The 15,436-nt window shown below is 51.9% G+C and overlaps 1 protein-coding gene across 1 annotated transcript; it reads right to left on the bottom strand.

Annotated features, from left to right (window-relative positions):
• Positions 1 to 10,054: 10,054 nt before the first annotated feature.
• SLCO3A1 (solute carrier organic anion transporter family member 3A1) lies at positions 10,055 to 12,750 on the bottom strand (the record flags this gene model as incomplete). Its single annotated transcript, XM_039844012.1, has 2 exons — positions 10,055 to 10,518; positions 12,151 to 12,750. A coding segment is annotated over one exon (491 nt), but the record flags the coding sequence as incomplete, so codon positions are not given.
• Positions 12,751 to 15,436: the final 2,686 nt, after the last annotated feature.

Below are 15,436 nucleotides of genomic sequence, written 5' to 3'. Positions count from 1 at the left end.
GAGGAGGCCCCGTCTCCTTGGGAAAGCTCCGTCTGGCTACGCTGGGTTTAGGCTTCTCTCCTCTTGAGTTCTCATCACTCTCTCTCCTCTCATTTTTCAGTATGAGCAACTGAGTGTGCAGGGAATCCTAGAGGTCTTTTTATTACATGCCGGCTTGCTTTTCCTCGACCTAGATTGTGAATCGATTGCGTACAGGGCTCCCTCGGACTTCCCCGCAGGGTCTCAGGGAGTACAGGGCTCCCTGCCTGCTCCTGGTCGATAGTCTTTAGGCGTGAAACCTACGAATAATTAGCTGCCCAAAGGCTAGGAGGCGCTCAGGGTTCAGGTGCACGGCGGCTGTTCGTTATGACAAGCTGGGAGAATGCTCTCGAGGGGGCCGTCATTCGTCATGGGTGCCACCTGTCGGCTGACAGCATAACCTGGCGGTGTGGCAGGACTGGGCGATGCTCGGTGTTTTTCCCTCTTCAGAAAAGCTGGCACTGCCGGCTCCTCCCTCTTTCCCCATATCCCACCTGCACCCCCTAGGCCTGCCCTGACACCCAAAGTGCTGTCTAAGAATGGGGGTACGAGAGCAAGCAGGAGGAAGGGGGTGCGGCCCAGCGGACCACACCTGCCTTCCCGCCGGGGCCCGGAACCCGAGTGTCTGAAGTTCTCAGATGGTTAGGACTGGGTCTTAATAAGTGAAAAGATGTTTTAATAAGTAAAAATGACGCAAGAAATTAAGCAATTGACTGAGAAGTCATTAAGGGAACAGCTACCCAGCAGGAAAGTGTTCCCAAAGAGCACAGTGGCAGCGAATGTTGGTAACCATAATTTGATTTGTACTTATATGGCTGAGGATGAGGCTTCTCAGTGAAACACGTGGCTTCCTGAGCCCGTGTTTCACCGATTGACACCGGCTGTGCGTACACTGAATTCTCACGACACCTCTGCCAAGCAGGCCAGCACCTTCCCATGTTACAGCCACTTAAAATCAAGTGGTGACTTGACTCGCTAATCTGGCTGGGCTGGTGAGCAGCTGGGCTGAGATGCCGACCCCGTCACCTGCTCTTCCTACCGAGCCCTCCTAGTGTCCCCTTGTGTCCCCAGCTACGGCGTGCAGAGGAGCTCGCCAAGTCCTGTCCGCACTAACCCAAAACCATGGCCTTGCTTCGCACCTACCACATGCGGGTTTGAAATAGGGGAGGAATGCTAACCATCTCCCCCAGAACTCAGATTCCCGGAGAGCAGAGGACGCCAGGACCTAGAGGTGGAGTGTCTGGGAGCGAGTGCCTCCCAGGACCACAGCGCTGTCCTCACTCCAGCGTGGGTCTAAGTTCTGCGCCTCTTCCCACCACCAGCTGCCTCGTGACATCTCTCTGGACTGACCCGCCGATACTGTCTGAGAGAATAACTGATGACAGTTTGCTCTTTCCCGGCTCACGCTCACAGGTTTAAATGAAATCCTATCCCCAATATTCTGCTTGAGGCCTGAGTTTCCTTTTCTAGCACCGCGTGGTACTGTCTGATCATCTGCGTACAACTTGAAGAGCTAGACAATGATTGTTTTAACAACAATTGAAAAAACTACTTCAAGCCCTTTTGAGCTTTTCTTTAAAAAAAAAAAAAACATAACAAGCACTGGTTTTACAATGAAAATACAGTGGCCTTACTACAGAATTCCCCAAAGAGATCGAAGGGTGGGTGTGGGGCGAGTTAGGTACCTGGAGAAAGGAAGGAGCCCCTTTCCCCCCCCCATCCCCCAGGGGTGTGAACCCGAGGACAGAGGCTCCTGACTTTGCATTCCTTTGGGAAGCTGCTTTTGCCGCGGATGGCGGCCAAGTTCTCAGAGTGACAAGCAATGTCATAGACAAACCTCCTAGGAACATGCCTCTTTTCCAAAGGAGGTGGGTGCTTTCTGCCAAGTCAGCTTCAGGTGCAAGTCTGGTATCTGCATGGCTGGTCAGACGGACTCACGCATTTGCCACCCGGCATTGCCTTCTGCTTTTCACCCCTGCGTTCGCCTGTGAGGAAATGCCTATCGAAACACGCCGAAGATCTGAGAAGCCCTCCTCTGGGGACCCAGGGATGGCCTGTGTGCACACGTCACGCCTGGGGATACGGGAATTCAGGGAGGTTGAGAAACGTTCTCATGCGCTTCCTGGAAAGCAAAAGTTACTCCCTGCCCTAAGCATTAACGGTGGACATTTCTCTGCAGGGTTAGAAACAGGTCTGTTGCAGTATTTCCTCAAGTAACAAAGTCTAAAGCCAAAACAAACAACAAACAAACACAAAAACAACAACAACAAAAAAACCTAAATAGCAGATTTTTGTAAATTTCAATGTGCTAGTGGCTGTGAATCCACCTTCGAGGCCACAAAAACAGCCTGTTCCCTTGTTTGGGTTGAGCCAGAGGCTCGGGTGCATGACTGGTCCTCTCACAGAAACTGCGGAAACGGTCGAGTTGAAGTTTTGGATGTGGATCAAGATGGACCAAACGCATACGCAGTTCAAAGCCTGCGGCCGTGGCTGCTGCTAAGACATCGGGAAGAGACGGCGTTTGGGGCTTCGCCTAAGCTGTCTATGCTCCCTGAGTTGGCTGAACGACCCGTGCGAACAGCCCTCTCGTGGGCCTGCTTAAATGGCGAAGGATGAATCTGTTGACCCCGAATGAGAAATAATATGCCTTTGTGAAGCTAAGACAAAAAGAAGGGAAAATAAGTTTCCTATAAAAATGACCACCCTCCCGAGGGAAAAGGTAGCAAGAGAAAAAAAAAATTAGACTGTAGATGAAAAACGAACGTGAAAACGGGGACTGGAGACACAGACGCCTTAAGTAATAGCCCGTCTCCCCTTCCCCTTCCTGTTTCCCACCAAATTTCTGGTGCGAATGAAACCCAGCTCCCGCGAGGAACCACTAACTTTTTCAGCTGCTTCAGCATCTTTTCACATAAGGACAGACGACGTGGAAATGGCATTTTCTTAGGATGTATACGCCGAAGAGAATAAATCATGTCGCTTTGCAAAAAATAAACAATCACATAAATAACCTTACAACAACAGGGCCACCAAGCTCCAGCTCGTATAACAAACAAAAAAAAAGTCCTCGAGACACCAACGGGCAGGTAATAGGGCTTTAGAAAGGTAATATCTCCAAAGTGTGCCTTTTGCTGACTTCATGCACCCCAAAGCAAAAAGACAATGCAGGGCTGAGACTTCAAATAATAGTAGCCTGACAGGCTTTGATTTCGGAAGAGCTCGACCGCAAAGGAGGATGGGATGATCGAAGGCACGATCCAGGCTGGCGAGGACGTGAGGGGACGGGGTACAAAGATGTGTGCCAGCGGCCGGCATCAAAACCTGCCCACCCTGTCCACGTGAGGGAGGGGGCCAGCCAGTGGACTGGGGACATGGAGGAGCCAGGCAGTTAGGGAGAGGCCTGGCTAGGATGGGGTCAGTGACTGGTGCTCCGTCCACAGGCCGAGGCTCGTGGGCCTGAGAAGGGCAGGCAAACGCTGCTTCGCCTCAGAGGCGTGGGGCCGAAATCAAAGCCCCACGGGCAGAAGGGTCCAAGGCTGTTTGTTCATCGTCCATTCGTTCAGTCGCATCTTGAACAACAACTGCCCTGCGTTGTACTAGTCGGCACACCCCGAGATTAAGCCATTCCCCACTCTCCCAGGGTTTACAGACAGAACCAACAGGAAAAGCGGATGGCGACGTAGCACGACTGTACGAAGCAGGTGGAGACATTCCCATTTTACAGATGGTAGAACCGGGGCTCAGGGGGGTCCGGTCACTTGCTCGGTGGAGCACCAACAGCGAGTGTTGGGAGCGGATTCGAACCCAGGTCTGCTTTGACTCCAGAGCCCGTGCCGTTTTGAATAATCCAAAGCCCGTAAATACAGACCCCACACACGCACAGCCGGAAATGACCCGTAAAGAATCTTTTAGGATCATTCTACCAAAAGACGCCAAAAGGGGGTTAATAGAGATTACAGCACGAGACAGAGGAAGAATTAAAATAGTGCTTTTAATATAACGTTCGGCAATTGTACAGTATGTACTTTTTCTCACATGTCTCTAAACGGCTCATCTGGAAAATATAAGCTGCAAAAATACAGACCACCACACTCAAAAACCTATTGAGTATGTGATTTTGACCCCCTCCGACTAAAATCCAGCCTCGGTTGATTTCGGAGCTGTGGGATGATGCCTCAATCGGAGAAGCGTTCTAGAGAGGGGGTTTCCTAAAGCATGTCAGCAGGTCATCCCTGTCGGAGCCACCGAAGGGATGGGCAGGAGGGCATTTGCGTACCAGGTCACCACGACTGTCTAGTGACCCAGGAAGAATGCCTACTCCGAGGGTTTGCGGGACTCCTGCTCACAGCCACCTCAGAGGACCACACACTGGCGGGATAATTCGCACAGGGCCCCCCGGGGTTCTTGGGCGGGGCGGAGCACACTAAGTCAGGCCCGCGAGGTCTGTGGGCGGTGACAGGCTGTTCTCTGCAGGAGGAAGGAGGGCCAGGCCCTCAGCGTCTCACAAAGGAGTCTTCTGAAGGTGAGTGTGACTCGGGGCAGGCTTTCTCGGTCTCAATGCCTTGGTACTCTGTGCCTAAAAGGAGAGGAGGGAAAAAGAGCCAAGAGGAAAAAGAAAGGTCGGTCTTTTTTGGTTTTCCTACTTTTTTTTTTTAGGCGTCTATAAAGCATCGTGGCTTTGCAGTGGAACGCACGGGAGCAGGAAGTCACATCAGAAAAACGCTGGGTTTCGCTCCACGCAGCCCCGAGGCAACAGATTCCAAGCCCAGAGACCTTCTCGAAGGCCAGCTCTCCAAGAAGCATATTACCTAGACCCCGACTCAGGCGGACCTTTCTCCTATGGGGGCGAACGAGATACATCCCAGCCACTAACTTACACAAGTCGCCGGGGACAGACCTTGTGTCCTAGGCCTCTGTCACTGTCATCTCTACCGAAAAGGAGGCCGAGAGCCAGGGAAACACCACTGGCATCCCGACGTCATGCTTCCTCCTCCAGAACGCGGACCAGTGTCTTTCATTCGGCCACAGAGCGTCGCCGCGTGCCGGCACAAACCATCTCCTCGGATTCCTAAGCCTGTGCCACAATTCCGACACAGGTGCTGCGGCTTCGTCTAGGATAGACATTGAAAACCCAGCGCGTCCCTGGGGTGACTCACAAGCGGTGTAGGTCCCATCGCCTGGGACTTTCAACTTCCCCGTTTAGCGACAGGCACGGCGGGGCCATGAGATTCTGACCCCACGGGACAAAAGGTGACAGGACGGAAATGTCACTCACTCCCGTCAGGATTTGGCGGCTGAGCTCCGGTTTATGGAAGTGGCCCGAATCTGGCACATCCTCCCTCCGCTTCACAAGCTGGAGCTCGTGTAGTTTTGGGGTTCTGCCGGAAGCCTTGGGGGCAGGGGTTTGGGGAGCGGGGGGTGGGGGAAGGAAGCAGGAGAGCTGGGGTCAGTTCTTGTGTGCAGAATAAGACAGAGGATGATCCAGTGGCTGCAAAACTCCTGATGTGGCTAAGGCAGGAGAAGGAAGGAGTGTTTTTAAAGGTCTCCAAAGTTTAATTATTAAATAAAAATTAAAAAAAAAAAAAGAGTTATTCTCATCTCAGATTCCTGTGACAAAATTTTGCAGTTTCTCCCCTCCAGCTCTGGGCTCGTTTCTCAGCGAAACTGTAGGTTCTGAGAGTGTTTCCCGCTAGCGGATGCCCTGCTGGCTTCACCCCGAAGAGGCCAGCTCTGTGCTCTCCTTTTGGAGGCCGTGTGGTGCCGTGGACAGAGCACCGGCTCAGGAGTCAGGCAGACCTGGCATTGGCTCTGGTGACCTTCTAACTAGCCGCGTGACCTTGGGAAGCTTGTGCTTACTGAGCCTTAGTTTTCTGGTCTGTAAAGTGGGAGAGCAGTTACATACGTACCTCACTGGGCTGGTGTGGGAAAGCTGCTGGGGTCATGGCTTACGGCACCTGGCACGTGTGTAGCGGGCCCTTCGTGAACTTGAACTCCCCAGCCCCTTCCCTCCATGAGGTGCTGGACCTGTGCTGTTTGTGTGTGGGCTGGGTTCCTCTTGTCATGAAACCGCCTATGTTACGTCTTCCAATTCCTTTTATGACCTTAGATTCTAAAAATCAAATGGTTTTGACAAGTACGTCTTCATGAGCGATATCTTCCGTTACGTTAGCTTGAATCGAAGAAAAAACATAATTTCGGGGAGATTTAATGGGATGGTAGAGTCTCAACCTACGGACTGTTAAACCTCCAGAGAATTTACTACACTGTTCCATTTGCTCATAGTAAAAGAACATGATTGCTTTAGCATAAATTCTGAATATTTTTTCCAGTAATCATCAACTAACTACTGATCGTTGACCTGAGTCATTAATACAAAAATAGAAATGTCTGGGAACTGTTTCTTAAAGCCTAGCATCTTGTAACAGAGTAAGACATATCTAACCAGTGGCCAGTGTGTCTGAAGGCCATGAGGTCCTGAGGTCGATGCTGTGACCCGCGGAGGTACCAGGCAGGACAGGTGTTTGGGGTCTCCTGTGTGGAGCTGGCAACCAGCACTGAGGAGTGACTTCCCGGCCTCTCAGTGCCTGGGAAGTACACTATCGTGCAGAAATCTCCAGGTTCCTCTTACTTGTCTGCTTCCGATAGAACACCCCACAGAAACTGACCATGGGGCTCTGAGATTAAGACCAAGAATAACAGGAAGAACAGAGGTCCCCAGAGCACAGCTGTCACCGTGTCCTGATTATTTCATTCGACAGTGTGTGGGGTCCCATAGTCCATTTGAGCCAGAGTCTGATGAGGCAGTCTCTACAGGTGGGGACGGGTCCTTACAGGTGGGGACGGATCCCTCCATCTTGCCCAGTGGGGAGCGAGTATCCACAGAGGCTAAGGCTAAGAACGTGGGCTTCGGGTTCACAGACCTCGGTTTGAATCCCCACTCTGCTTTGTGACCTGGAGCCAATTCTGGGAATTTTCCAAGCTTCATTTTCCTCTCCTGGAAAGTAAAGCTAATAACAGTTCCTGACTCACAGGGCTACTGTTGAGATTAAATGAGCTAATACAGGTAATAAGCTTGTTCAGAGTAAGTGTTTGACAAATGTTAGCTACTATTATTAGTTATTAGTGCTTACCAATTATCCCACCTGGCCTACCTATTAGCTTCACAGATTCAGCGTTTCGTATGGGTGGGAAGGAGGCAGGGGAATGTGAAATAGGCTTCGGTGTCTGGTTTCACTTTTTTTTTTGGTCGTCTCTACATCTCCCATGCCCATGTCCACCCCTTAGGAAGCAAGGATTACTCTGGAAGAACGGCAGAGTGAGGGTCAGAGCGAGACGGGGCTCAATCGTAACATTCAAATTCCCCTCATCACACAAGAGAAAGATGATGTTGCCTCTGGTTGTCAACCCTGACAAGAAGGGCCACTTACCTCCTTCTTGGAAAAATGGGATACCTGAGTTAGACCCAGATAGTTGATGGACACCTGGCTCAAGGTACCTTCCAACTCATGACTCGCCCCCCTCCCCCCACAAACACACTGCGCTGCTCCAGACCTCAGCCTGTGCCCAGAACAGAGCTCGGCCACATCCAGCCGCCGCCTGCCTGTCTTCGCAGATCAAGCTTTATTCGCCCCCTCATTTCTACCTTGTCTGGGGCCACTGTCCTGTCACGATGACGTGGCTCTCGAAGCCTAAAACATTTGCCACCTGGCCCTTTACAGGAAGTCTGTGCACCCGCGCCGGTGGCCCTTGCCCTATCACCATTCTGTTGTTTGTGAGCGCCTAGATGATGGCACTGTGCCTTTTTCACGTGTGTGTCACACAGGCGACAGTTTCGTAAAGGAACGAATGAGTAAATACAGGCTTCGAAAACGCCAGGCTCACACAGTGCACCGCGAACGACACAGGCCCGTGTGTGTGTGTGTGTGTGTATGTATGCGCACACGCGTGTGCATGCACGTGCGTGTGTGCGTCCTGACCTTATCTCCATGGCAGTCAGATTTCAGAGAACCTTGGCTTTTCTGAGCTTCCCGTTTTTGGCTTTTTTAGCGCGTGTCCTCTCTGCCATAATGACTCTGAGGTCACCTACAAAGGTGAGAAAGGAGAGGCGTGGCTGGGTGGCTGTGTGGATCCCACACGGTAGTTACCACGGGGAACAGGCCTCAGGAGAGGCATCGGAACAAAAGTACGTTCCCTGCTACCCTGCCAGGTAGAGATTCCTCTGTGTTACCAATTTAATCCCGAACAACAGGAACGCCCAGGGGGCTGGGTCCTGGCTGTCGTTCAAGGCCAGTTTCTCTAAGATGTTAGGTCTTGGCAGCGGTGTTGAACTCACGAATCGGGACCGGGTTGGGAGGGGCGGGGTGTAATGAACGAGGAGGGTCGGGCAGGGAGAGGAGGGCCCGGCCCATACTTAGGTGCCTCATTTTCCAAGTTCACCAGCACCCTCTCTTGGAAAACGTGGCACCGTGTTCTAACGTAAAGGGGACCACAGACCACAGTGGACAGGGGGCTGTGGAGAGGGCAGTGCCGCCAACTCAGAGGAGCACCCGAGCCTCTACTGTGCGTCTAGAACTTTGTCCCGGCTCCTGGGCGGGCTCTTGAAATAGGCAGGGACAGCACGAGACAGCCAATGTTCTCTGCTGGTCCGAAACTGTGCTCGCTCAGCTTTCTCCCCTCCTCTAAACCAAGCCCGACACACAGACAACAATAAAATAGTGTCACTGCACCCGACCGGGACAGAGGCTTATCCTTCCTCCCTCTGCTCCTGACTGTGCGATCGGCCACAGCGCTGTCTCCACGCTGACTCAGTGCGGCGGCGGAGGGCTGGGTGTCCGCGCTCGGAACACAGGACTCGGGGCAGACACCGCAATCCCGGGATCTGAGCAGCAGGCGGCAGGAAAGGAGCCAGCAACTGCTTCTGCGGGGGTCCCCAGCGGCAAGGGATGGGCAAGGTGGCCATGCCTGAGTGCGGGAAGCTCTGGGTCGTTATTGGAGACAGGGAGGGAGAATCAGGGATCTGAATGCAGGACTGTCACCGAACCGAACTTCGAAAACCGTCACTAGAGGAAGCTAGTCCACTGTGAGATGGAGAGAGAGAAGAGATGTTTATGGAGAGACACGCTCCTTCCTGCTCAGAAGACATCGTAAAGTCTGATAAGGATCCCTTAGAAGCCCTTGGGTTCCCCTTATTGTGTTGCCTGTTAGGCGCTGCTGGCAGGCTCCTTAGGGAGCCATGAAAGGAGGCCTCTCTCGCTCCGTGAGCTGTGAGGAAAGCCTGGAGTGGCAATGTCCCCAGGGCACCTTAGAGCTTCACAGCCCCGGCTGAAGGAAGACAGGAAACCGCGTCCCCCAGAGAGACGCTTACAAGATGTGTTTACTTCACATGGAGACATCCTTTTGGTAAAAAAAAAAAAAAATTCTGGGTCTATCCGCAGGAGTTACAAGTCTGTCAAAAGTTGCAGCAAAGACTTTTTCATCCGAGATGGCAGAAAAGTTGGTAGCAGCAGAGAAATCACTTTCTAAGTTTATTCCATTCCTTCCATTTTTGTTTTCTCTAAGTCCAGGGGAAATCTTACCAGGAAATTACTACCCAAACCAAACAACCAACCAAGGGGCCGGATCGAGCACGGAAGGTACAACGGTGCGTGGCAGCACGCACCAACCATGAAAACTAGACCAGGTTTCCCGTTCTGTAGGATATGAGAGAAATTAAAACTTTTAAAAGCCCACAGCATGCTCCAGAGCCGCCTTGCCACAGGGGACTTTAAACTTATATCCAGCTGTCGATACTACTGAGCCTCGGCCGTGTCTTCCTTTCTCATTCTAACATTCTCGTTCATCCTAAAATCGTAGGGAAAACAAAAATCCAAAAGGCAAAGAGTTTTCAAAACCTTAAAAGCAAACAGCCCCACGAGACACTAGGTCATCGGGCCCCGGTGTGTGTGCACTGAGTTCAGAGCGCTATGTGATCATGCGTGACGGCAGTGACTTCTGAGAGAGGGACGACTTCCAAACAAAACTAAAAACCCGTAAAGGGTGACAGGCCACACGCGTTTTATACCGTACAGAGAGAACAATCTGACTTTTTACTGGGTGACATTGTGACGAGTGTTCCATTTTCCTGAACAAGGACAGACGGAAGCTCTCCGGGGGAAAGGTCGTTTGGAAGCATCCTGCCACAGGCCGCGCGCCGACCCCAGTGCCCCAGCGCCATCCTTCCTTGCTGGCACGTTCTCTAGTTTTGGGCTGTCACTCAAACTGCCCCTTTCACAGCGCTTGGTACACATTGGGCACAACACCCTTCTCGCCCCCGACTCTCATCTCCCCTCTTTTGTCTACTTCTGGGTGACTGCAAATACACATCTGAGGCGGAAAAGCAAACCAGCCAGCCCAACAACCCTTGAGGTCCTTTCCCTGGGTCACGAGAGGCCTGGTCACTGAAGAAGCATGACAGGCAGGTGAGCTGGGCCATGCGTGTGCGTGTGCGTGTGCGTGCGTGTGCTCTCACAGAGGCTCTGCTCCCTTATGGAAGTGGCTTGATAAGGCTGAGTGTCCTGGCTGTAAGGTGTTTCCCATGATCCTCAGCCCGAGCAGTGACCAGTGTGTTCTCTACCCGTCTGACGTGCCGATGCTTTCAAAACACACGCAGACAAAGGCGTCTCCGTTGGACACGGACCCTGAAAGCCTCATGGGCATTTTCGCGCATCGGACACGCAGTCGCCTCCGGGAGCGTGTGGGTTTATTCGTTATTGCAGAGACCACAGCTTGTGCTAGAGAGCCATTCTCTCTCTCTCTCTGCCCGGGAGCACCGCACCCATGCATGCCACCCACACCTAAGCGCGTCTCCTCCACAGGCTGAAAGGGAACGTGAAGCGTGAATATAAAAGGGCCACCTGTGACAGTGATCACTGAGTCATGGGGGATAAAGCGAGGAGGCAGATTTGCAATTCATCACATTATCCCCATTGTCTCAGATGCGATGCTTTTAAAGGCAGTCTGCATATACACACTCTTTTTCAAGCTTTTTTTTTTTTTCCTTGTAACATGTTGTATATTCTTGTTTTCACAGAATATCTGAATGACGGTAAAATGATTAAAAAAAAATTACAATAGATTAATTGCATCCCTTGAATCACATTATATTTTTGGTGCATTAAAAAAAGGAGGAACGTAAAAGCAACCAGCATAGTAAATTCGGCCTAGAGAACTGTGTTAGTGGCTGAAGGGTTAACACAGAATTAAGAAGTAGTTAAAAATAGTATTAGAGGATTATACATACAACAGTTTGAAATTCATATGCATTGCTTTTTTCTTTTTTCTTTTTCCCCTAAAAAATGGCAAAATGTTTGGCAAATATAAGCAAATGACTTGGACTGGGCTGGGTTTCGCCGGCTCTGAGCGAGGTCAGTCATAGCCAGGCGAGGCCCTCTGCTTCCTGAGGTCACTCTGGGGGGGCTGGGGGAGGCGGCGCCCGCCACGGGGAGGTGCCTCGGGGCGGGGGGGAAGGTGAGGTGCTGGCCCCCCACGCCCGGCTCCCCCTCGGGCCCTCAGTCTTGAGCAGGGAAGTGGAGCTGGTGAGAGGTGCCAATTACAGACTCCAGCATGATCACCCGTTAGCATCGCTGAGAAAACTCTGGGGCCTTGAACCTCATGCAGACTGGGTGAGTGGTCTACACAGTGACCCATATTGCGAAAGTCAGAGAGAGGAGGGGACTTCCGCTCCTCCGACCTGCGTGCCGCCCCACCCCCACGGGAGGCTGGCACAGGGTGTGTCACTAGTGCTTATCCTGGCAATGTTGTCGACTTGTGTTTTTTTAGTAGACTTTCTGTAAAAAAAAAAACAAACAAACTTTTGTGTGGTGTATGTATATCCAGAAACGTCCATCCTCCGAGCTGGCCACCACCGTTCCCTGAATTTGGCAGTGCCTGTTGCTTGCAGCTGTCGGCATCCTGAATCCCCATGAGGTGGCTTCAAAGAGCGGGCTCTGAGCCCCAGCACGTCACACGTGAGACACATGATCCCATACTCTCCTCATTCTGAATCCCGTCTGGCTCTGATTTTGAGAAAAAGGACAAGGTTCGTGTGCGCCAGGCGTGCGCGTAAGGCAGGCTGATGTCTTTGGTGTGTGTGTGTGTGTGTGTGTGTGTATGTGTGGAGTTTTTTGAAAACCTTTTTTTTTTTTCTTTTTGTAGGAAAAACGACCCTCTGATCACTATACAGAGTCCAACCCTCCTCGAGTCACTATAAAACAGACTCCATGTTTTCACACCACTCGTGATCTTCGAGGTTATAGATAAACTTTGTCCTATGCGCGGGCTTTGCGGGCACAGGGTCCCTCCCCGCGTTGTCTAGGGTCAGAGTAGAGGCAAAGAACTCACTGGTACACAGCCCGCCCTCGTGGTTTTTGATGTAGCGCTTATAGTTCTTCCTCAGGCACTGCCACGTGGTGGTGTAGAGGAGGAAGGCGAAGGACTTGAGGGCGATGGCGATGCTGACGTACAGGTACCGGTAGGCCACGTTGTCGTAGAGGGCGCAGGCGCCCTGCTCCCCGCAGAACGTGCTCCAGAACAGGCAGGTGGAGTCGATGCCGGCCCCGAAGATGAGGGGAGGCGGGATGAAGCCTGTCGGAGGGAAAACAGCGTTTAGTGCTCTGGGCCCGACGGCTGGTGCGATGCAGAGACGGGCGACCCTTCTGCGTGTGCGTGCGTGTGCGTGCCGGCAGGACTGCTCAGCTAGTGCCGCACAGTGAAAAGGTCTCTGTTGGGAGTCAGACTCCCTGAGCTCGAATCCCGGCTCTGCCCTTTACCTACCGCCCAAACCCGTGCTGCCGGTTTTAGCCCCCTCTGTGCCTTATTCCTCCTCGGCACGTCGGGGACAATCATCAGTCCTTACCCAGTTCTGTGGAGGTGGACTGAGCGAATCCACGGAAAGCATTTGGAAAAGTGCCTCGCCCACAGTAGGCACAAAACAAATGGCAGATGCTGCTGTTGTTGCTGATGGCAGCGAATGCTGAGAATCTGGGCAGGAAGAGAGTCTTCCTTGAGAGGAGACATGCTTGGAGTCACTCACAGAAGTGTGACCTTGTAGAGGGAAATGTGGCGAGGCACTGTGCTCTGCGCATTGTTCTTTTGCTTGGGGCTTCTGGGGCTGTGCTTGAACTTGAGCGAAGGGAGTTGGAAGCAGAAGGGACCAGAAGTTGAACATGGGGACATTCTATCTTTGGTGTGTGTTTACACACATAGGTGAGCGCATGCACACATGCACACATGATGCATATGTGTGTGTCTAGATGAACATGGAGACACCTGTACATATACCGACAACTTCCCTTCCCCTAGAGATTACCACCGGATCAGGATCCTTTGCTTTCTGAGCTGGGAAACGGTTGTAAAAACCTTTACGACAGAGCATTTCAGGCACCTACAACCAGTCACTAGAAAACACGGGTGAGACGAAAACTCTCCACCACCCTCGGCTCGCCCGTGCTACTCTGTGTTGATAACCCTGCTCGGTGGTCATCAGTCCTGGCTGTACATGAAAATCACCTGTGGTGTCTCTTCCCAGACTGGCCAATGAAATTGGAGGGTTTGGTGTGGGGCTTGGTCATCAGCATCATGAAAATAAAACTGCCAAAATGTGATTCTGGCAGTGGATGGGTCAGTAATACTAATGAACCGTTTCAGAAGACAGTGTCCCCGTGGCCAGAATGTGGTGCCAGCCACCCTCTGTGACAGACCTCAGAAGCAGGAAGTGATCTCTGGAGAGGAGAGCAGACGGCGACACACCTGAGATCCCACTGCCCAGGTGAGCCACTGTCCAGAGTGCCTTTCCCAGGGCCAGCCCTGGACCGAGTTTCACTTTTTAATAAGGAAGTTTCCTCTGAGAGCTCGATGAGATGTAGACCCTTCGTCCAGAAAAACACACCTACCCACAAAGTCACAGCCACAAGTCAGAGAGTTCACGGCCAGAACAAGAATGTCCGTGTTCGATGCACAGCAGAATCCCCTTGGTCACGGGCCCCTTATCGGGGACCTTGGGTGGGGAGGTTAACGAAGCAGGTGGCACAGGCCTGGAATGGGGGGAGAGGGACCAACCACATTATCCTACCGGTGCTAATGAGCTCGGCAGAGCGGCCGGCTCCCCAAGGCCCAGGCGCCTGGGCACTTATCCTTAGCACTCTCCAGCTCTGTGGCTTGTCACCCCAAAGGGAAAACCCCCTGAGAAGGAATTTTAGTTGAAACCTCATTAAACCTCCTTGGCAGCTTTGATTAAATAAATAAACTCCAGGCTCAAAGCCCCACACAACCTGCTTTCTCTTGGCACCTTCCAGGCCGGGTTGGTTTTGGGGGATGGAAACTCTCACGTGTCCCCAGCAGTCTCCGCCCAAAAGGCCGCCCAGGTGTTCGTCACCGTCCTGACCCATCGGTGAGTGTCCCTCTTCCCCGTCCCCCAAAAAGGGCCTTTCTTGATTTCATGGAAAAAGAGCCAACCGGAAGAGCTGCCATGGCAACTGCATAATAGAAACTTAGCCGCACTCCATCATCTAGTTAAAGAAATGGAGATGGGGAGCCAATTTAAATGATGGATAGACGTGGGGATAAATGAGACTAGTTTGGCCAGAGTATCCCCATGGCTCGATGGCATTCTTTGCTCCCATTCGCCTTTCTGTTTCTCGGAGTTTTGTTAGCTCGTGACTAGCTCCCAAATGCTCTTCCCTCTTCTTCAGCCTCTCCCGAGGTCCCTGCGGTTTGTCCTAGCCCACGCCTCAGCGGGCACTGGGCACCGAGGGGCTAAGATGATGACACTTCTGGTAAAAGGTCTGGCACGCGAACGAGCTGGCAGTCCAGGGGCCCCTACTCCATAGCGCACGATGCCTTGAGCTGTATGCAAATCCAGGTCGAGGAAATCAGGTCATGTTTTAAGCACGTCGAAGGAAATTTGCAATATAAAGGAACCGTGAATACTTTTTTAAACCATGTATCCCTCTACAATGTCAATATGTACCTCCTTCATGCACCTGTAACCAAGTGAGGATTTTATAACACTGACTTCTCTTTAAAGTAGGGCATTACTTCTATGAGCTAAAAGTGTCATTTCTATCCTGCCCACCGTCAAGCTCTACGACTAGATGACAAAGCCCTGGAAAGAGTCTGAAAAGCCTTCATACAGAAATGGGAAAGGTAAGGGCCTGGCAAAATTTTTCGTATCGTAGTCAATCTTTTGGAGAGTATTCGTGGTGGAGATGAAAGACCATTTAGCATAAGGAGCTGAAAGCTTAGGGCAAGTCACTCCATCTCTTCTTGGCTCAGTTTCTTGACCTTTAAAACGGAACTCATATCGCCTGCCTGGTCAGGATCAAGGCGAGGGCTGACACGGAGGAGGCGAGTGTTATGCAAAGGTCTGGTCTTAACATAAGGC

This window comes from Pteropus medius, unplaced genomic scaffold (genome assembly GCF_902729225.1).
Source record: "Pteropus medius unplaced genomic scaffold, Ma_sr-lr_union100, whole genome shotgun sequence".
Taxonomy (NCBI): domain Eukaryota; kingdom Metazoa; phylum Chordata; class Mammalia; order Chiroptera; family Pteropodidae; genus Pteropus; species Pteropus medius.
The sequence above is the reverse complement of the archived record's forward strand: the minus strand, read 5'-3'. Positions and strand labels throughout refer to the sequence as shown.